Consider the following 23,441-nt stretch of genomic DNA (forward strand, 5'->3'; position numbering starts at 1 on the left):
AAATAGTTCTATCCTGCACTCACTGTGGCCTCTTGGCTGAGTAAGGCAAGCAAGTTTTAGCTGTTAGTATAAACAAAGAAAACAGCCAAAAGGACCTGTTGGGACAAATCATGGGTGTGGTATAAGTAGGTTTAAAGGAGCCTGAGTTTAAATTAATCTAATCTACACCCACAGTCTGGAAGTGTAGAAAGTGGGTATATGGGAGGGGAGAGTCTCCTTTTTTACACCTTCCTGTTTTTTGTCTTCTACCGTTTTTGACTCATGGTGAGTAAATTACATGAACTTAAATTCCCTTTGGACTGGTCTTCACACAGGATTTGTATCAGTGTAAATATGTCAATTAGAGATGTGATTTTTTTTTTTAAATTTTTATATTTTTTTTCAAATAATATAGTTATCCAGATACAGGGCCTGGTATGGGCACAATTATACAAGTATAAATGTGCTTATACCAATATAGCTTTCCTCCATGTGGGAAGAGGGGATAAGCTATACCAGTATGAGCACATCGATACTGATATAACTGCATCCACATTATGAGGGGTTGTACCACTTTACATACTGATATACTTAAAGTAGTATAACTCATGTGTGGACAAGGCCTTAAGCTTGGTCTACATTTAAAAGTTAGGCCGACATAGCTACTTTGGTCAGGGATGTGTGGGTGGGAGGGAACAACCCTTGACCAAGGTAACGATGATGACCTAGTATAGAGGCAGCTATGTTGATGGAAGAATACTTCATTCCACATAACCACTGTCATTGAGGGAGGTAGTATTCCTAGTAGGGCTGTCAATTAATCACAGTTAACTCACATGATTAACTGAAAATAAATAAATCGCAATTATCACAAAAAAATTGTGATTAATCGCACTGTTAAACAATAGAATACCAGTTGAAATTTATTAAATATGTTTGGAGGTTTTTCTACATTTTCAAATATATTGATTTCAATTACTACACAAAACACAAAGTGTACAGTGATCACTTTGTTATTTTTTATTACAAATATTTGCACTGTAAAAATGATAAAATAAATAGTATTTTTCAATTCACCTCATACAAGTACTGTCATGCAATCTCTTTGTCATGAAAGTTCAACTTAACAAATGTAGTTTTTTTTTATTACAGAACTGCACTCAAAAACAAAACAATGTAAAACTTTAGAGCATACAAGTCCCAGTCAGTCCTCCTCCTCATTCAGCCAATCGTGAAGAGAATCAAGTTTGTTTACGTTTACAGGAGATAATGCTGTCCACTTCTTAATTACAATGTTATCTGAAAATGAGAACAGGCATTTTCATGGCACTATTGTAGCTGGCATTGCAAGATATTTACGTGCCAGATGCGCTAAAGATTCATATGCCTCTTCATGCTTTGGCCATCGTTCCAAAGAACATGCTTCCACGCTGATGACGCTCATTAAAAGAACAACTGCGTAAATTAAATTTTTTACTGAATTACTTGGGGGACAATTGTATGTGTCCTGCTCTGTTTTACCTGCATTCTGCCATATATTTCACGTTATAGCAGTCTCAGATGATGACCCAGCACGTTTTCTTGTTAAGAACACTTTCACTGCAAATTTGACAAAATGCAAAGAAGATACCAATGTGAAATTTCTAAAGATAGCAACAGCATTTGACTCAAGATTTAAGAATCAGAAGTGCCTTCCAAAATCTAAGAGGGATGAGGTGTGGAGCATGCTTTCAGAAGTCTTAAAAGAGCAACACTTTGATGCAGAAACTAGAGAACCCGAACCACCAAAAAGGAAAATTAATCTTCTGATGGTGGCATCTGACTCAGATGATGAAAATGAACGTGTGTCAATCCACACTGCTTTGGATCATTATCGAGCAGAGCCAGTCATCAGCACGGACGCATGTCCTCTGGTATGGTGGTTGAAGCATCAAGGGACATACAAATCTTTAGTGCATCTGGCATATAAATGTCGTGCGACACCAGGAACAACAGTGCCATGCAAATGCCTGTTCTCACTTTCAGGTTACATTATAAACAAGAAGCAGGCAGCATTATCTTCTGAAAACATAAACGAACTTGTTTGAGCAATTGGCTGTAGGATTGAATGGACTTGTAGGCTCTAAAAGTTTTACATTGTTTTATTTTTGAATGGAGTATTTTTTTGTACATAATTCTACACTTGTAAATTCAACTTTTATGATAAAGAGATTGCACTATAGTACTTGTATTAGGTGAATTGAAAAATACTATTTCTTTTGTTTTTTACAGTGCAAATATTCAATATATAATAAATATAAAGCGAGCACTGTACACTTTGTATTCTGTTTTGTAATTGAAATCAATATATTTGAAAATGTAGAAAACATCCAAAATATTTAAATAAATAGTATTCTATTATTGTTTAACAGTGCAGTTAATCGCGATTAATTTTTTTGACAGCCCTAATTCCTATAGCAGTAGAAAAACCAATTGGTGTCTGCTGCGTCTGCACTATGGAGTTAAGTTGGTATAGTAACATAGCTATGCTAGTATAGTTTCCATCAACATACATCAACACTTAAAATGCTACAGCTGTGCCGCTGTTGCACTTCAGTGTAGACCAGCCCTCCAGACGTTTTAATCTGGACCTCGAGTTCCCGCTGGGGAGCAAGATCCAGGGTTTGCCCTGCTCCTATGCTCCAGCCGGGGAGTGGGGTCGGGGGCTTGTCCCGCTCCGCGAGGCTGCCAGAAACAGCAGCATGTCCCTGCTCTGGCTCCTACATATAAGGGCAGCTAGTGGGCTCCAAACACTGCCTCTGCAGCTCCCATTGTCTGGGAATCCTGTGGCCAATGGGAGCTGCAGGGGCGGTGCCTGCAGATGGGGTAGGGTGCAGAGCTGCCTGGCCGCCCCTTCACGTAGGAGCCAGAGCGGGGACATGCTGCTTCTTATGGGAGCTGCTTAAGATAAGCGCCGCCTGGAGCCTACACCCCTGCCCCCCTCCTGCCCCTCAACCTCCTGCCCCAGCCCTGATCCCCGTCCTGCCTTCTGAACCCCTCTGTCCCAGCCCGGAGCAACCTCCTGCACCCCTCACCCCTCATCCCCACGCCCATCCCAGAGCCTGCACACGCAGCTGGAGCCCTCCCCCCAACCCCCAGCCTTGAGCTTCTCCCGCCCCTGAACTCATTTCTGGCCCATCTCAAGAGCCCTCACCCCTAGCCAGAGCCCTCACTCCCTCCTCCACCTCAACCCCCAATTGCGTGAGCATTTCGTGGCCCGCCATACAATTTCCATACCCAGATGTGGCCCTTAGGTCAAAAAGTTTGCCCACCCAGGTATAGATGGGAGCGGTTCTCCTGCTGCTGTAGGTAATCCATCCCCCTGAGAGGTGGTAACTAGGTTGACAGAAGAATTCTTCAGGTGACCTAGCAATGTCTTCACTGGGAGTTAGGTCGGCTTAACTACATCTGTCTGTGATGTGTATTTTTCACTCGCCACCCCGAGAGACATAGCTATGCTGATGTAACTGTTCAGTGTTGACCAGTCCATGCTCATAGTCTGCACTACAGACCTGTATCAGTATAACTACATTACTCCAGGGTATGGGAAATCCACACATAATTATAGCGGCCTTATCCCCATGTAGACAGCGCTATGTTGATGGGAGATTTCTGCCGTCGACATAGCAGCCACCTCTCAAGGATTAACTATGCTGACAGGAGAAGTGCTGTTTGTGAAGACAAACCTTCATTTAGACTTCCTCACATGCATTTAACAATGGGTAGCTTATACATCACCCTATATAACCACTCTGAATTGGGCTCATCACACTAATGCCACCGGAATATTATTTTCTTTTTCTTCTGGAAAACTTAATACTCATTTAGTCCCAGTAGTCAGACTTTTCCTGCCACCCCATTGCCTCCAGAAAAGTGCTGGCATTTGGCTGAATTTCCTCACCTGCTTAGTATATTACACCAAAGTTATAGCCATGACTGCACAATGTGCAACATTTCCAAATTTCTTGTCCAGAGCACTGACGGTACATGCAGTTGGACAAGACCACAGAGATTAGTTCATTTTTATGGAGCTTCCAAACCTGTCACTTGACAGCAAGGTTCTGATTCTCAGGGATTCATTGGTATTCAGAGAAGCTTGTTTGCAGTTTGCACCAGGCTCTTCTCCAGAACCATGCATGCTCCATCTGTGCTGATAACACAGTGTTCTTTGGCACAGCAAACTGGAGGAAACTAGAAAGTGAATTCATTTCATTACCCCAGACATTATGTGAATGACAAAGCGCTTTTATATTATACGCTGCTGTCAATTCAGTGCCACCTGTAAGTCTGTCTGTCTGTCTTTCTTTCTTAAAGCAGGCTGTCTCTTCAGGAGTGATGATAAGACTTCAGGCTTGAGGGCCTGTATGTCATATCAGTCTGTCATAATGACCTTGCTAAATATTAATTTATATGATACCTTACTTTAATCAATATTAACAATGCCCTGAGGTACTCTGTCAATGCATGTAAACCTGTCTGTATTTTAAAGCGTTGTAACAAGAAGGGAGTGTCAGGAAGCATAAACCAAGATTAATATAAACAACCAACACACAACAGATTCTGATGGCTGTTTAGCTGTATTGGAATTAAAGAGTCAGTGAGCAATAGCCTTTTTTTAGCCTTTAACCACGGGAACAATTACCTGTCATCAGTTGAAGAACCTCGTTAGAATGCATTTGCTGCCATGGGCTGTTTTTGTTTTTCTGCTCACTGGTTTATCTAGGGTGTGCAGTTTTGGCAGTCAGATTTTCCTCCCTACCATTAGTGGTTCCAAATTAAAATAGACTCAGGTTCCAGTGGTTCAGTAGCAGCTGGAAGAGTTTAATGGGGATTCCAGCATCTGATTTTACTTAATTTTTAAATTAGAAACACTTTTTTGCTCCTTTCCAAGATTCATGTGATGATTTGGAATGGAAAGATTATATTAATGTCAAGACAGCGAGAAACATCAAATAGAGGACATGTAATGTTATAGCCAGGTGCCCTTCCCCTCTCCTAATAGTTCACTGAAAGTATCATGATGTGATCCTGTTTGCATACTTATTTATATGTGGTCTCAAGGAAGACAAGAGAAGGGTTTCTTTTTGTTATACAGTGTAAAAGAATCGAAAACATCTGATTAATCTATACCCCGTTGTCTTTGAGTTTAAATATCCTTGATAAAATCCTCCCTTCAGTGTCATTAAAAATAAAACAAAACCTCATCTTTGATTATCTCTGATTTAACTTTCAGCATATTAACTTTTTAAAATAAGATCTCAGAGTTTTCAAGCTACTTTTATTTATCATGGACAATCCAATGCATGTGGTCCAGAATGCAAAAAGATTAAAATAGACGTCAGATGCTAGGAATATAGCGTTTCTGTCTCTTTTTGGAAAAGACATAGAACCAGAAGAAGAGGTATATGGAAGGAAGGTGGAAAGACCTCAGTTATGGGCCTGTTTGTGTAATACCTTACTCTGAAGGAGTCCCACCTGCCAGAGTAAAAGTTTGTGGAATCAAGCCTTGCTTATGATCATAAATTAAATTCAGTTAAAACAAAAACCATGTAATTCTGTAAAACAGACAGTATGTTTATTCTGTAATTGATTTACTCATTGAATTTGTCTGTAACCTATATAGTGCCATGTTCTGATTTTCAACAATAGTCTTGTTTAAATATGAATGGCAAAGGCTAACATCTTGTAAACAAAGGTATCATTTTTGACTGAAATGGATATTAAGTTAATCTCCAACTTGTTATAAACACGGATACAGAGTCACTAGTTTGAAGGTGTTAGGAGTCTCAGTCTTAAGCCTTATTGACTGCACTGTTGTAGTGCAGCCAGCAGGATACTCAGTTCCACTCAGTACTTCATGTATGAGTCACAGAATAAATAGTGTGTTATTTAAGTGCAAAAATCTACAAAGAAACATGTTTTTATAAAGTGACTTTATGATGAGGTGGCCATTAAAATCTTGTATATTTTATTGATGGGTTCAGTTTTGACTTCTGATAGTGACCGTCATGAGAAATGCCAGGCATCATATTTCATAGAAAAGAATTTTGGAACTCCGCCTACATTTTAAAACAGCTGTGAAAGTTACTGCTCTGAATCCATTGTTTACCCTATTTTATATACAGTGTATTATAATACATTTAAACTCCCACAGTGGCCATATTAAAATCAAAACTAGAAACAAAGCCGCTCCTCCTAACCTAGCTCAATGAGCCTCATGGCTTTTATAAACCCTAGTTCCATAATATCAGAAATTTTAGGAGATTTAGAGCTGAATTTTCAAAAACTCTTTAAATCTGCACACCTTTATTTGTGTGCACACAAATATTTGCATCTGCAGCTGCCATTCTTGTGTGTACATTTAGTTTTTGCATGCACAAATAGTTGTGTGTGCAAAATTGCTAGCATGACTGCCGAAATCCTATTGAGACCCCTTAGCAAATGTGATCCTTAAATGTTTAGGACACAGTGGAATGTAGCAGTAAAGTAGAATAAAGGAAACTGTTTAAATAAAAGACAACAGGCAGAACCAGAGAGTCAAGAAAAGTGTTTGATCTCCATTTCTTTTTGTAGTCTCATGCCTGTTTTTTTGAGGTGGGGTTAACAGGAGAGTAGTCTTTGAGAAGTTCTAGTGTTTTGCCCCAGGAATGAATAATGGAATCCTTTCCCACAAATTTTACTATTTTTCAAAAGCGAAAATACTTTCTAATATTTTAAGGATGATTATTCACAGTGTTTTCTGAAGTATGAATTTCAAATATATCATTAACAAATTCCACACAACTAGGTGAACCCTCTGATTCTGAAGGAGAGTCAGTGATGATTGAAGAGTTATTTGAAAACAGTGAAAATTTAATAGTGCATTACTAACATAGTCACTAGAGTCATTAGTTTCTGATGTGACAGCTGCTTTTTATTCCATGAAGTCAGTAGAAAGGTTTCCTTCTCAGTGGAAAGAATGTGATTCTCAGAGCACAGGAATATGCTGGAAAGAAGAAAATAAAAGGTTCCGTTTTAGACAGTCTTCAGGTTTTTGGATGGTGGTTGGCTGGTAGCAAGTTGACAGAAAATGTTAACTGACTGGTATTTTAAAAAAAGATTTAAATAATTGATTTAATGAGAGAGAATATTCAGTTACAGAAATAATTGGTTGGCACAGCCTTTAGAACATAATTATTTAGTCCCAGTTAGAAAGGACTGCACCTTTAATAAGGGTGCCTAATTTGATTTTTTAAATGTATCTGTCCTTTGTCCAACAAGCACAGTAACAAATGAATTCTGAATTGTAGGAACTGATCAAAATGTAATCCATGTTAATTACCATTGTTATAATTTATGGCTTGTTGCTGTCAGTGGCTGTAATCAAAAAAAGTTGAAGTACTTAAAGACACAAAACATCTTAGGTAATTGGCTATCACTTTATTTGTTCCTCAGTGGCTTTTTCTTTAAAGTGAGTTTGATCTGCATCTGTTCATGAATATCCCCATATGGAAAGCTCTCTGCCTCTTCTAAATAAGGAAGTCTGGGGGAAAAAAACCCTTCAATAAAGATATTTTAAATTAAGTCTAGTTTAATTGTATTGCTCACTAAGGAGAGAAAAATCAGTGAAATAATTTAAAAAACACTTGTAAGTAAATTTTCAAATGAGATAGACATGTATTTTAGATTTTAAATTCTACTTGCATTTTAATATTAAGAGGGAAAGGACAATTTTGGATTTAAACTAACAAAAGTTTCTAAATTATAGACTTCAAATTTGATATACTTCCATTCAAGGACCTTGCATTTAGTTGTTTCCTTTAGGATTATTATAATATTGTTGTCTGATTTCACAGATTATTCACATTCTGCCATGAATTTAACTTTGATAAAATCTTTTATGTATGTATAGATTTTGATTTCTTTTTCCTTTATGGTCATTTGTTAGATGCAAAAACCTGCAGTGAAATTGATCTGGAAAACTCTATAGATTGGGACGTGAAGACGATTACCAGTGCTATGAAGCAGTACCTGAGGTAAGGTTCTATGTGTTAACTATTCATAATTGAATTCTAATTACCACAGATTGATGACATGATGTTTTATTGTTGTTTTGGTTGCTTGTTTTTACTGTTGTTTGGATGGAAGTCTACACTGACTATAAATTCACATTTATTTAAGGCACTGTATTTGTTTGGAGATGGGAGTTGCATAATTTCACAAAGAGTGGATTAAGATTAGTGACTGACAAACTTCAAAATGTTTAGAGGGGATAAACACCTAAGTGTTCAGCAGATTCTGTAGAAATCTTGGGTCTGCAGAATTGGCCTTTCTTACACAATTTGCTGCTTCCAGTCAGGTTAGGCTGTTCAACGGTATTTCTTCCTTAGGGTACTTTGGTAGAGCTGATCCAAAAAAGGAGGGGGGAAAATCACAAAAATATCATTAATAAGTAATTTGAAATTTATGTTTACATTTTGAAATCTGAAAAATTTGACTAGCTTTATATTTTGCTACTTCTCCTGGTCCCAAGGAGCTGTAAAAGCTGCCAGGACAAAAAGTAAGAGAAGTGCATCTTTAGAGGTTTGGGTCTGTTCTGTGTGCAAACCAGTTTTCTGATTCCCTGTTGAGATATTCAGCTGAATTATGTAAAAAATATACAACTTTTTGTGTGTCCATTATGGTTTAATATGAACAAAATATTTTTGTTTTGTTTGTTTTTCTTGAAACCTAAGCAGCACTGGCTTTTCAGTGGTGAAAATCCATTTACATTCAAATTCGAACTCTTTTACATTAATATTCCTGGTATCAATAAAGTGAACTAGAAAAAAAAGGAGGAATTTTTAAGTACACCTCTACCCCGATATAACACGACCCGATATAACGCGAATTTGGATATAATGCGGTAAAGAAGCACTCTGGGGGGGCAGGGCTGTGCACTCCGGCGGATCAAGCAAGTTCGATATAACATGGTTTCACCTATAACCCAGTAAGATTTTTTGGCTCCCGAGGACAGCGTTATATCGGGGTAGATGTGTATCAAGCTTGGCTCTTGAAGTATAGCTTATAGGCTTCAGGGAGGAGAAAAAGATTTGTTTCAATGCACAAAATAAAATAATATTGCTGATCCAGAAGATCCTGATATTTTCTACAGTAATTTTAAAACATGAATAAAGTTAACTCAGTATACTTGAGTTTTTTTCTAAAAAACGTTTGTCAAATTTTTCTGTTTTTCCCATTAGTTAATAAGAATTTTATTAGCCGGTGGACAATGTTTTTTATATGCGACTAGCAGTTTTGAGACATTTTAAAGGGAAGTGATTTTCAGATGGTTGATACTCAATACTTCCTGGATATTAGACCCCTTAATGCAGAGGTGAGCAAACTACGGCCCGCAGGCCGGATCCGGCCCCTCAGGGGTTTGGATATAGCCCGCGGGATTGCCTTCCGTGGCTCCGCGGGCCCCGCACTGCTCTCAGAAGTGAACGGCACCATGTCCCTGCGGCCCCCGGGTGGGGGGAGGCAGAGGGCTCCGTGTGTTGCCCTTGCCTCCGGGCACGCCCCCCGCCCCCCGCAGCTTCCATTGGCCGGGAACGGGGTACCGCAGCCAACGGGAGCTTCAGGGGAGGTGCCTGGAGCTGCGGCAAGGGCAGGGCACACGGAGCCCTCTGCGCCCCCACCCCCAGGGGCCGCAGCACTTCCTGGAGCTGCGCAGGACCAGGGCAGGCATGCAGGGAGCCGGCCCTGGTGCGCACTGCTGACACCCCAGAGCCCAAACGCCGCCTGAACCCTGCCCCCCAACTACCTGCCCTGAGCCCCGTCATACACCCCATGCCCCTCTTGCACCCCAACCCCCTGCACTGAGCACCCTGCTGTATCCTGCACCCCTGTGCAACCCAATCCCCTTTCCTGAGCCCTCTGCCACACCCTACACCCCTCCTGCACACCAACCCCCTTCACTGAGCCCCCTCAGACATCCCGCACCCTTCCTGTGCCCCAATCCCTTGCCCTGAGCCCCTTCCTGCACATCGCACCCCCCCCTCACTCCCTCCCACACCCCAACCCCCTGCCTTGGCCCTGTATACAATTTCCCCACCCAGATGTGGCCTTCAGCCCAAAAAGTTTGCCCACCCCTGCCTTAATGCCTGAAAGTTAGAGAGCCAAAAATTGAGGCATCCTAAATCACTAGTCAGCTCTCTAGCACCTACTGCAAGAAAAAGATGATGCTGTTGAAAGAAAAGGTTTCTCTTTCTGCAACCTGAATCCCACAATCCTTTGTGCTTACATTATGACAGGTTTCAGAGTAGTAGCCGTGTTAGTCTGTATCAGCAAAAACAGCGAGGAGGCCTATTCACTTTACAAGTTCACTCCATGCATCTGATGAAGTGGGTTTTAGCCCACGAAAGCTTATGCCCAAACAAACTTGTTAGTCTCTAAGGTGCCACAAGGACTCATCGTTGTTTTGTGCTTACATTGTGACTCACTAACCAGCACAACTCAAATAGAAAATACTTGCAAAGAACGGTTGTGATCAGTTCATAGTTAACTAAATTTACAACAAAAATTCATAAAATATTTATGTTCAAGTAAATTAAAGGAAATGATGATTTGTTCTTTAATATCTGTGAACTAAAAAGATGGTATATTAATGGGTAGATTACAGTCAATTATTCATTTAGCTCTAGTGTAGAGGGTTTTATGTATTCCTTTGCATCTGATATAATAAAATATTCTGTTGCACTTCCTTATTTTTAAATCAAGCCATCTGGCCACCTGACTCTATCATCCTGGCCATGCAGGAAGAAAGATGAGATGCAATGGATGTGGTTTAATTGGGCCACAACTTTATTCACTTAAAATATCTGAGAATATCCAGCAATAAATTATACAGTGCAGATCATCATTCTTTCCTTTATTGTTTCCACCTAACTGGGAGGTCAGCTGTCAGACCTCCCCCTTTCTAGCCTGCACACTGCCAAACTGTATCTAAGACCCTCTCGCCCTCTTCTTGTATGAGGGTTACGAGTGGTAGAAAAAGTGGAGGAGAGGGTATCTTCTACCAGAAATTAAAAACCACAAACCCAGCATTCCCCAGTCTACTTCCAAGTAGGGGGTGGGAGACTGTTGCCCAGCTTGTTGGGGTGAGAAGGTGTAGCACTTCCTGGCTAGGAGAGGGAGCAAGGATCATAAACTGCTGCAAAAGTGGGGAGTGGGTCAGCATGGTGATGCTGATTGATCCTCAGAGATCGGAAGGTCTGGAGAGTTCAAATCCTGGTGAGAGAGGACTCTCTTCTCTGGATCGGGTAGAGCAGCACCCATCCTCCCTCCCTGTGAGGTGGCAGAATGCCAGGTTTAGTTAGGACCTGCTGTGGTCATCGGGCTAGCTGCACCTTTGGGGGGGAACGGGAGACAGGGAAGGAATTTTTCCCTCACCACCAGATTGGCCTAGGTGGAATGGGGTTTTTTCTACCTTCCCCACAGCAGGTTTAGGGAGGGGTTTGTTATGATAAGTAGGGAAGGGAGTTAGGCTATGATGTTGCAACTCATTATGCATCCAACGCAGTGGGTATTCACCCATGAAAGTTCATGCTCCAATATGTCTGTTAGTCTATAAGGTGCCACAGGACTCTTTGCTACTTTTACAACTCATTATGTAAGTGTGGAGCAGATGTCCAGTGCAGGTACATCATAGGGAAATTATACAGTGACCAGATGAATGGCTTTCTGTAACCTACTGTAACCTCATTTGAGATAAGGCAATAATAAGGTCCTAGCAGGGCAAAAAAAAACAACCAACAACACTCTGACTTGGCCAGTCAGGTGATGAGGGAAAAATTCCTTCCCAGCCCTGAAATAAAAAGGTGACTAGTGTAGTGCCCCCAGGAGATCATGAAATAAATAGTTCTGTTCTAATCCCATTGATGGGAAGGTGGGTGTTACTATCTCATGATTGATAAAAGTAAGGGCTTCTCCAGGAATACACAGGATATGACACCCCGCCCCCATCCCCGGGGGCAGAGTACAACTGGAATGGATACATGTTCGGCCACATCCTGTTCCTCCCTTAGCTCCATTTAGATAAATTCCACCTCCCCACCCTTGTAACCCAATTGTACAGGGGTCCCTTAAAGGGGACACAGACCTACAACATTCAGTTGCAGTGAGCGCATTTTTAAAAGAAACTGATGAACAATTAGTTACACAGCATGCCTATATTTTATTCATCTGTAAGGCAATCTCAAAATGTACGGAAAGTGTTTATACTATATTGGAGGCCTCACTTCAACTGGTGGAGTTTAGGTCTTGGGTTTAACCATGTTGTTTTCCTAGGATTATGCTTTTAAATGTCATGCTTCAGTTTGTACTATGAATCATTGAAATCCTGCAAGCTGCCCCCCCGCGGGCGGCTCTCCCCAGTGGAAGGTGACACTGTGTCATATTGAAAGACTTTCCTGCTTGGAATAAATACAAATAGAAACAAATGTACGTGAGCTTACTGTATTTAGTGATTCCATGTCATCTTTGTCTTCCAGAAGTCTTCCAGAGCCCCTAATGACGTATGAGTTGCACAGAGAGTTCATCATTCCTGCCAGTAAATATTTGACTACAGTTCAAATGGAACTATTTTATAATAGCACCGTTCTAGCACTGAGGAATAGACGTTGAAAATGTAGTCTCAGATAAATTGCTCATTTTAACTGAATAAATAACAGAGGTGTAGGAAAAAAATTGGAACCTTTTAAAAAAGAAAGTTGGGGATGTTAATATGAAGTTAAATAGGTGTATGCCGCCATGCAATATCTATAGAGATCTATATATGTATAAACATATATATGTTCATAGATATATAAATGCATTGTATATTGATAGACTCAATGGGGCAAGTTTTTGTTGGCTTAGTGCATTTCACTCTGTTTTGATTTATATGAATTTTTTAGTTAGAATTTTAAAGTTCTGGATTTATTTCCTGTACCAGTTCTACCATAGTGAATATTATATACCCAATTTTCTTGCAGTAGTTTGGGACGGTAATATTTTCTTCTCCTTAAGCCATTTATAAAGAAATGAAATTTAGTAGAATACAGTATGCTGGGGGGTGGAGGGGCGCAGCGGAAGGGGAGAGAGACAAGCTCTCTTGGATCATAAAAAATGACTGCCACCTGATCCTTGTTTTCAGAGCCATCTCCCTGGGAGACCTGTATCCAAGCTGGCCTAAAGGTGCTTTATATATTACTAGAAGAAAGGAATGTACAGGCCAAATTAAACTGTTGCAGTTAAAGTAAAGATTTAGAGAAGGTAGAGCAGGAGTTGTAGTTCAGCTGCATGATTTCTAATATACATGGAATTGTCTGAGGAGTAGAAATTGCATAAGAAAAAATGTTGGCAGAATAGCCAACAAATATTTAGCTGATTTGCTTTCCAGCCTGTGGCACTTCTGGCAATTCATGAGAATTGAAGTTAAAAACAATTGTCCTCAAAATTTTACTTTATCTTGTTGACTAGTATTAAAGGCTGGAAAAACAGCAGAATGCTAGTTTCTAGTCCTTGCTAGAGTATTTTCATATTTCAAAAACGAGAAAAAACTTTACTGAACAGGTTTAGGGGTGCGTGTGTGTGTATGTGTATATATATGTTTGCTTACACCATCATTGTTGTGATTGGATTTCATAAAACTAGATAGATTTTTTTTGCAGAATTCACAAGTGGCAACAAAGAGGAAATATTTTCTAACCTTATTGCATAGTTAGCCTTGAAATTCACTGCCATACAATGTAATTGAGGTGAAGAGCTTAGTAGAATTCAAGACATTCATATAAATAATGAGTATATACAGAGTTACATGCGATAGGATTTAAAACATTCCCTTTCCCCGAAGGAAATAACAGTATAAGTTTCTGTATTCTGAAACTCCCCTCTCCCATTTACTGGAAGATGTTTGTTTACTGGTCTTAAGAATACAATATCCACAAGTACTAAAAAATTGCATAAGCTCATATGTGCAATGGCTAAACTTGTCAAGCAAGGAGAAGAAACTTGAACAACACTACGTTAATTTCAGCCATTCCATTTTTTTTTTTAAAAAGCTTCTAAGTATCTTTCTAACCTAAGGTATAAAAACGCAGTAGATAATAAGGAATGGGGCTGTTATTAAATTGCAGCAGAATGTACTCCACCCCTTTTTCTTAACAAGTACTGATTGGAGCAATCAGAAGCCCTTGACAGTGACACATAATTCATTTGATGAAGCGTCACTTCATCTGGCATTCAGGATTCCACAGTACTCTGAAGGACTTTTACTTTGAAGAGAGTTGGATTGTTTTTTGGGGCTCTCTGAATTTGGCTAATCAGAAGTAAAACTGTTGGCTTGCTGGTGGCATTTTCCTCAGTGACGTTCCACCAAGAATGTTCTCTACCAAAAATGTTTCCAAATCTATTAAAAGAAACACCTAACAAAAATGGTGGGGTTTTTTTGTTTGTTTGTTTGTTTTCAGTAGATATCTAATGTCTGGAATAAATTTAGGATAGTGCAGTCAGAGCAGTAGTATTGGTTTCAGAACTTCTCAGGTTCACTGTATGTCCTAATGCCCATAATGATTTTCTATTATGTACCTTGCCTTCAGTACTAACTTACAAAAAGATATGGTCTTACACACACCTTACTATAATCCAGTCTTCAGATTTAGTTTTAAAAAGACAAACAATAATGTAAAATAAAAAAAGACTGATTCATTTTTTTCACATCTTACAAATCTTTTTCAGCTATTTAATAAATAATAAATAAGCCCTTGTGTGGCCTAAATTGTTTTTCTTTGCTATGTACAAGGAAGCCATTGCATTTTTACACCCAACCATGTTACCAATTACACCACTGCCAGCAGTGATATGTATTTGATATCAAGAATCCTTTATCCTGGTAATCTAACTCTGCAGCCTTATTGGGGTTATTGGCCTACATCTTTGAAAAGTGTTGGTTTTTCTCTTCTGAACTCTTTACTCCTCTCTGAATGTTATTTTCCGGTGCAGTTTCTAATGCAAGGTATTTTGAAGCAGTGTCAACAGCTGTCTAGCACCAACAAAACTCAATGTAAATAAGTATAATTAATAAGTGATGTCAAAAGGATAACGAAGCATCCTTTCACACTTGGTTTTCACAATGAGATGCTGTAGCTAGTAACATGACCCCTTGCTTTGCAGTATTTTTCTAAGCATGTGTGTGATGCAGTAGAATATCTGCATCTTTTTTTCAAATATAGATGAGCAGAAAGAGGCATCCATTTACAAGTGGATTGAAAATCACTACACAAAATAAGAAATGGGCAGATAGTACTCGAATACAACGTGCATGTATTGAGTTCTGCTCTATTTGGAAATATCTAAGTGCAGAACCAAAGTATGCTAGGAATGTTTTGTTTTTGGGGTTGGTGTGTATGGGTGGGGCAGGATTTCTATTTTTGAGATACAGTTAATTGTTTCTATTATGTAGAAAGTGGCAGCCCTGAGTCCAGAGTTAACGCTATCCACTTCTTGGTTCATAAACTTCCAGAGAAGAACAAAGAGATGCTGGACATTTTGGTGAAACATTTAGCAAAGTAAGCACCATGGCTTCTTTTATTAGTTTTCAGAGAGTTCTCCCCGTTTCTCCCGCCCCCCATTTTTTCCCCTATTTTATTTACAATTGGGCACATTGACTCTGGTTGGCACCAAGGCTGCTCGTGATGGTATTAGACACAGTACCAGGCACCAAACCTATAGAAGAAGATGAGAAGTTTGACTCATGCTATGTGTGTTTTGGAAAAGAGGGCAGAAATCTAATCTGTTAATGAAGTCATATAAGTATTTACTTAGCAGTTCTGCCAGCAATTGAGGGCTGATTGAAGTGGAAAGTGAATTTATGCATTCCCTTTGCAAATTCTGGCAAAGAGAATATTAGTGGTTTGTTAGCAAAATTAGATTGGTTTCACATTTACCAAAGTCCAAGGCTAAGTGCATTGTACACATTTAAGTTCAATAAATGACGACTTTTGTTTCCTCTTAAAATGGAAGAATGGGTTTCCTACTTTCCAAAATGCAACATGGTTTTCTTTGGAGAAACTTTGCACAAAATAAACTTCTAAAATATGGATTAAGGAAATGTAATATTTTCATTTGTAAAGTATACTTCAGCTTCCAAGAGTATTGGCAATTTTTCATAACTTGTTTCCTGTTTTTTTTCTTCCAATTCTTTTGAAAAAGCGTTGCAGACCATGCCAAGAAAAATCTAATGACTGTTGCAAATTTAGGAGTAGTATTTGGACCAACCTTAATGAGGCCACAGGAAGAAACTGTGGCAGCTATTATGGATCTAAAGTTTCAGAATATCGTAGTGGAAATCCTTATAGAAAACCATGAGAAGGTGAGACTCTGTGTGTGTTTAAAAATTTGCTTGATAGCATTATTATTATGCATAGAATGTGGCATGAAATAGACATCACATCTTACAGGCATATGATTTTACATATATACTTACAGATTTTTCACATGTGCCCCATCACCCCCATAATTAGCACTTTTGAGTGGGTAAATTGACCTATCAACGTACATATTAAGCATATTTAGATGCATATTTACTCAGAATGCACAGACATCTGTGCTAATTGTGTACACATGAGTTTTCATGAACACTTGCACAAAGAAAGGGGCTCCTTCTGTCTATTGGATGTGACAGTGACTGGAAGTGAGAGAACCTGTGCTCTGTTTTCAGCTTTGCCTGAACTTGGTCATACCACTTAACCTTTCTGTGCTTGTTTTCCTCACCTATAAAACAGGACTCATAGACTTTGAGCTTTACAGGAGGAAAGCACTGTTTGAGAGCTAGGTATCGATAATATTCTTATTTAAAAAATTCTCATTTAAAATGTTTTTGTTTTCCCAAGTCTTTGCTTTCTAGTGTAAAAGTTGCAATGGAAGCTGTTGCTGCTAGTTAAAGTACCCCATACAATGTTCCTCAGAGCAGACATTCAAAATATCATCATGCATCCTTTCTTGGCTTCCCATCATTGCAGTCTAAACCCACCCAGAGGTTCTACTAGGCATCCCCCGCTTGACTTCCCCTTAGTGAGTCTTTTGGGCCCAGCTTGGTATCTTGAATGTAATCCCCCTTTTGTGAGGCCTCAGATGCCCTGCTTGGCTTTGTTGGGGTCCTCATGGGTATAATTCCTTCTTGATTGGAGTGGTTGGGAGAAAGAGTTGGCAAATCCCAAGCCTTCCCACTTACATTGTCAAAATGAGCTGTCACAGTAGATCGTGCAGAAATTAATAATATGATCTTCTCTCTTTTTTTTTATGTGCTTTGAGCGGTGAAATAGTTATACTTGAAATGTTAACATCATTAGTTATCTGAGTTAGTCTCCATTCAGATGAATGGAACAGCCTGCACCCTTTGGAACAATTGTTTTCGGTTCTGCAAAGGAACCCAAATGTAAAACTTGGTTCATATTTTTTGAGGCTATCTCAGCAACTGTAACAACTATATATCTGTCTATAGCTATATATATAAATTTTTAATTTATAGTTTAGATTCTGGAGACCAAAAATAAAAAGGCTTCCGGAAAAAGGTGCGAGTTTGCCATACTGGTACATAAAGGCTGAATCCAAGCCATGGTCCATTTAATTCCTGCTTATCTAGATCCCTAAACAACACATCATTGTCAAACGTAACACCAGGCTGGTTCTTTGCCATCTCAGCTGCTTGTATCTTTTTAGAAACTGGACACCGGACTGAATGTTTGAATCAGCAGTTGTAGTGGCATTTCTCGTTCCCTGTGAAAAGAAGTGTAGCAGAGAAGTTGGGAATGGAAAGTACATCAAAAGTGATATTGTATCAGCTTACACAACTCAATCTTTTATGCCTCCTTAGGATCTTGAAGGGCTATCATTTATATATTTTTCTAAAGGGACTTTTAGTTTCTACCATTACCCTTGCCAGCAAGGGTCTACCTATCCCACTGACCCTTCTCTGTTGTGCACAGTGTTGCTGTCGCCCAGACTGGCAGGAATCTCCAAGGCTAATGGAGGGTGGACTCAGTGTATGATAGCTAAATGGGCAGGCAGACACCTGTAGGTGTGTCACAGCCATTACATAGTCAGACTAAACACATTTTCTTTTAAAAACGAATCTTCTTTCCCTGGCTCTCAACAAGTAGTTGGCAGTATAGGCAAACAGGTGTATTAGCAGCAAGATGCTCATTTTTGCATAGATAGTTTTCTTAATAACAAAACTTCTACATGTGTCAGACTTGCATTATTTTTATTTTATTTATAACCTTGGTAAAATCCCAGGAGACAGTCTGCCAGCTGTGGGTACAATCCTGGCATGTTAAACATGTAGAGATGTGACATTTCATTCAGTTGTAAATCTCTCTCCTTGCTAATGATTAGCAGCTTCTGCTTTAGAGAATCTAAAATTGGGATAGTAGTAGTTCTGTAGGGTCAAGACTGAGGTGCAGTGAGAAGTTTGAAGTAACACTTACCCAGCTTCTGCCTGCACAATGCATGCCTCTTGCATTCTATAGAGGAAACCCTCCTTTCTTTGGCATCAAATTCAATTCAGTATTTAAAAACCGACCATAACTTCAGAAGTGAATATTGAACCAATTTTTCTAGACCAAAGTCAATGGGTTCAGTAGGTTTTAGTCAGTGAACAAAGATAAAACTGTGCCACCTTTCATGATGCTGTCAAGCTGTCATTAAGTATCATTAACGTTCTCTAAGCACTGCTGTATGGGCAGCTTTGTTGACGGATTGCAACAACTCAGTCTTAGTAAGAGAAATAATTAATTAGGTTACTAACTTTGAAATAACGGTGCAGTAACAGCCATCATCACTCAACTGAATCTTAATTAGAGAACTTTTATACAATTTATGTGTGAGGAAAACTGGCTCTGGGACTTGCCCTGGAATAAGAATATCTTGCTTAATCCAGAAGCTATTTTTGAAGCTTTGTTAAGTACTTTATTTTCTGCTAGCTGGAAAACAATCAGTACAACTTTCACCTTGTTTACAGACCTTATACGTATTTCTAAGTGGTGGCGGCAAGCCAATTATAGTAGCTTTGTAGCGGTGGGTGTATCAAATTAAACTGGACCAGTACTGAGTCTGTGGAAGCAATGACTGCTGCAGCTAAAGGAACCTGAGGGATCAGTAGCCAGCATTAGAATCAAAGTGAGATTAAGGATACAAGGAGTGAATGGGAATTAAGGAAAGATGAGTTCAGTATTCATTTGTCAAATGTAAATGAGTGTATTAGGGTACACTCTACTTTTGACACACTGTCATCTACCCCGGACTCCAGCTGGTAGGACCAGCTGCAGAAGGCAGGGACCTTCCAACATTTAGAGAACTTTTTCTAGAGTTCCTCTGTTCTGTGCTGATTGGCTGTTTGCTTCAACCCTTTCTTTCCCCCCTCTCACAATCATTTCACGTCAATTTCACTCCACACCTGCACTTCTAACCCTCTTCACCCTTGTCCTGTTCCCCCATATCCTCTTTTCCTTCAGTGTCCCCTCTTCCTTCACGCTTATTTCCATTTATCTGATTGCCATCACCCAAAAATCATGGAACTAACATGAGGTTTTCTGCCATCACATTGTTCACTCTGCTTGTAACACATACCCTGTACCCCACGCTGTGCCTGTTTTGTCTGTTTAGATTGTAAGCTCTTCAGGGCAAGAACCATCTACTAGTTTTGATTTGCACAGTGCCTTGCACAGTAGTGCTCTGTGCTTTGCTTGGTCTTTGGGTACTACTGTAGTAAACATGACCAATAATAATATCAACCTTTCATGAAAGAGGCCTTGATGTGTCTCCTTCTATTTCTCTTGGTGGGTTAAAGACTATTATTTGACTTTTTCCCCAAGAGTTGCACTGGCCAGCAGTTCCTAGCAATAACTGCCTAGTGGTCTCTGCTCCTGAGTGCCATTGGAGGTATAAGAACCTACACTCATGAAGACTGTTCTTCTGTTGCCTGGTAACGTGAAGAGAGTACACGTCCTTGTCACCAAGCAGCATAATGTTTTGGCCTGTCATTGGAAAGACTGTCCAGTGAAATGAGTGTAACCATCACCATCCAAAAGTGTTACTTGTGTGCCATTGAGGCATACCTTAATGTGGAGCATTTTGGTTCCTCAACCCCAAAATAAGCTTCCATTAAAAGAAAAAAGCTGAAATTAAAAAAGGAAAAAAAAGTGTGAAAAAAAAAATACGACAGGGGAAAAATGCTAGAAAAGAGGAAAGGTCTCAGTGAGAAGAGAATAGATAAGTTTAAGTATGGGAGAACAGTGAGGGGAGGACAAAATAGCAAGAAGAAATGGCAAAAACAGGAGAAAATGAAGATTACGAAGGAAAAAAATTGAAAGAAGGGCCAGACAAGAGTCTCATAAAGAAAGAAGGAAACCAGAGTCTGCTAAGGAAAGAGAGCAAAGAGGAAAAGAGGAGTAAGAAAAGAATGAGACCCCTCCAAAGAATTCAGAAAATTTAAATCCATAGGCAAAAACCATCCAGAAATGTTCGTTTTTAAAATATATGTTAATTGCTGTTGGAAGAGTGAAGAATGTATTCATTCTTTTTCCTTCTTCGGCTTTATAAATGTTAAGGGTAGTTAACTGAATTTTATGTAGCTTAAAATGTATCTTTATATCTGGTATTGTAGTCTCTTCATATGGGGAACTCATTAAAGTGAAGTACCAATATTTGAATGTATTTTCATCATTTAGTTTTAAAGTAGACATGCCACAGTATTTGTATTTTAAAATTAAAAGGTAGTTTAATATAGAGTAGTATTTTAATATTTTTATCTGTCAAGCTAGTAATTATTTCAAAAAATAAAACTTAGTACTCTTTTGTCTTAAGCATTCTACAGACACTAATCCTCACAATAGTCATGATAGAGGTCAGGGAAATAGCCCTTTCTTACAGATGGGAGAACAGAAGCAGAGAGGTGAAGGTCTGCTCAAGACTGCAGAGTTGGTAAGGTGTGGCCACAAAGCAGCATGCTTAGCAACACTTCTGATTTCTGTTGTCAGGGCACTGTTGCTGCAGAGTGCTCAAGACCTCTAGGACAGGCTGGTAAAGCCATCTCTGAAGGCAAAGCTTTCCTCCCTCACCAGTCTTCAAGGAGGAATGTGTAAGCGGATCCTCAAAGAAGGGGATGGAGGGAACCTTAGGGCTGGTCTACACTACGGGGGAAAATCGATCTCAGATACGCAACTTCAGCTACGTGAATAACGTAGCTGAAGTCGAAGTATCTAAGATCGAATTACTCACTGTCCTCACTGCGAGGGATCGATGTCCGCGGCTCCCCATGTTGACTTCGCAACTCCGTTCGGGTTGGTGGAGTTCCGGAATCGATATAAGTGCGTTTGGGGATCAGTATATTGCGTCTAGATGAGACGATACGGTGGGTAGTGAAGACGTAGCCTTAGACTTAACAGACCTGTCTCAATGTTGGAAAACTTGATGTACTACCCCAAGTCCCCTTTGCCATGAAGATTGGGATGGTGGACCAAGATATAGCATAAAACATGGCAGAGCTTCCTGAAACAGCCCATTCTGAATGCTTCTTGTTCTGGCATATGCTCATGTGCCCTGCTTCTGTTTAGGGAAGGTTTTACAGCAATACTTTGATTTTAATCCATGAAAGCACTTAAGTTTATGCTTAGTGTTAGGCACATGAGTAATCAGTGACATCAGTGGGACTATACATGTGCTTAAAAGCTTTGCTAGATCGGGACTCTGAAAAGCAACCAAAAAAAAAAATCTATGCTGTGCCCTGGTGGAGGGCAACTTAGCAAGGAGTCTTCTAGACTGGGCAGGGAGTGGCTGGGTTTTTAAAGTCCTTTCGTCATCCTATGGAAATGGGTCCCACTAGATAGTTGTTGTACAGAGGGATCCTGGTGGAAAGCAGCCTCCGAAGGCAGCCTCGTGATGTAGCAATTCATTGAAAACAAATCAGTGCATTCTTTTTTTTTAAAAAATCTTGTTTTGTGTGTCTTAAGAAGTAGCTTATAATAGAGAGGAGGCTGTGTATGTGATCTTGTTCCAATTGTGCAACAGCTGCTGAGATCAAAAAGAACAGAGCATGGTTCAAGGTATTGTTGTACATGGCTCCAAGAAAATAAAAATTGTGTAAATCGTCAGATCAGTGTTTAAAAAAAAATGTTCTCAAAGTCTGAAAGCAACCTATCAAAACATGGACTACAAATACATCCGTGTACACATGCACTGCATGCAAGTGGACAATTCTTCTTTCTGTGTTTTCACATACAATAGATTACTGTGGAATACTTCTTTCAACTCCATATAAAACTTCCAAATGGAGTAGACTTCTGTTCTTTTTGAACAAAATGCAGCATTGACAAAATTCCTAAGCAGGCAAACAGAAATGAGAATAGTAAGTGGAATTCAGATGACTAATACTCTCTTTGGGGCTAGATGGCAGAGTCTCTTAAGGTACTGACTTCAGTGTGTTTAGCCTAAGGAGATAACTTCGGAGGGCTCCAGAAGGAATGCTGCTAAATGTATTTGGTAATAAAAGGAAATACCAAGTCAGGAAACTTTGCCAGAAAATGCTCTGAGAAAATGTAATCACAGCATTTTTGAAGATGTGAAAAAAGTTAAAACCTTCCATAGATTGAGCATTCCCTGGAATTATCCTCTGCTGCAGCTTCCTTTCATAAACAAAGTGCAGAATTTACAAGATTTTATCTTGTTGTTCTCTGTTGTCTAAACTGATCTAAATTACAATCTGTCCAGTCTTAGGGCTTATCTTCACTACTTGGGTAAGTCGACCTATATTATGCTACTCCAGTTACATGAATAACATAGCTGGAATCGATTAAGCTTAGGTCGACTTACCCAAGCGTATTCCCTGCACTGTGTCGACAGGAGACACTCTCCAGTTGACTTGCCTTACTCTTCTTGGGGAGCTAGAGCACTGGGGTTAACCGGAGAGTGCACTGTGGTCGTATTTTAGCGTGTCTTCACTAGACCCACTAAATCAACCCCTGCTGTATCGATTGCAGCAGCGTCGATTTCCCCATAGGGAAGACCAGCCCTCAGCCAAGTGGGTGTGAGTACCTAATTTAGCCCAGTGTTTCTGCCTATGTTCTTCATGAATTCGAACCCACTTTTGCTTTATTGAAGATGTCTTTAGAATCATGTGTATGATCCATTTTAGCAGCATTTCCCACCTAGCAAAGTCAATATGTATTCCTTTGGTTGCAACAGTTGTTTATTTGTATTGTGGTCATGCCATCTGTCATCAGTCAAGGATCAGAGCCTTATTGTGGTAGGTGTTATGCACAACGTAATTAAAACATGATCCCTGCCCCAGAGCACTTGCGAGCTAAGTATAAAACAAATGACAAGAGATGAGTATTACAAATAGACTGGGGAGCACAAGATACATT

At 39.6% G+C, this 23,441-nt stretch overlaps 1 protein-coding gene across 3 annotated transcripts in view; it reads left to right on the forward strand.

Moving 5' to 3' along the window:
* Positions 1 to 23,441, forward strand: part of ARHGAP10 (Rho GTPase activating protein 10) — a 248,895-nt gene that overhangs the window by 161,997 nt on the left and 63,457 nt on the right. For all 3 annotated transcript variants that reach the window (XM_050946362.1, XM_050946365.1, XM_050946364.1), the window contains exons 15-18: positions 7,946 to 8,033; positions 12,531 to 12,589; positions 15,482 to 15,587; positions 16,231 to 16,390. In XM_050946362.1, coding sequence (XP_050802319.1) covers positions 7,946 to 8,033; positions 12,531 to 12,589; positions 15,482 to 15,587; positions 16,231 to 16,390 — 413 coding nt within the window. The remainder of the gene's footprint in view (positions 1 to 7,945; positions 8,034 to 12,530; positions 12,590 to 15,481; positions 15,588 to 16,230; positions 16,391 to 23,441) is intronic.

The sequence above is a fragment of the Gopherus flavomarginatus genome, chromosome 3, assembly GCF_025201925.1.
Source record: "Gopherus flavomarginatus isolate rGopFla2 chromosome 3, rGopFla2.mat.asm, whole genome shotgun sequence".
NCBI lineage: Eukaryota > Metazoa > Chordata > Testudines > Testudinidae > Gopherus > Gopherus flavomarginatus.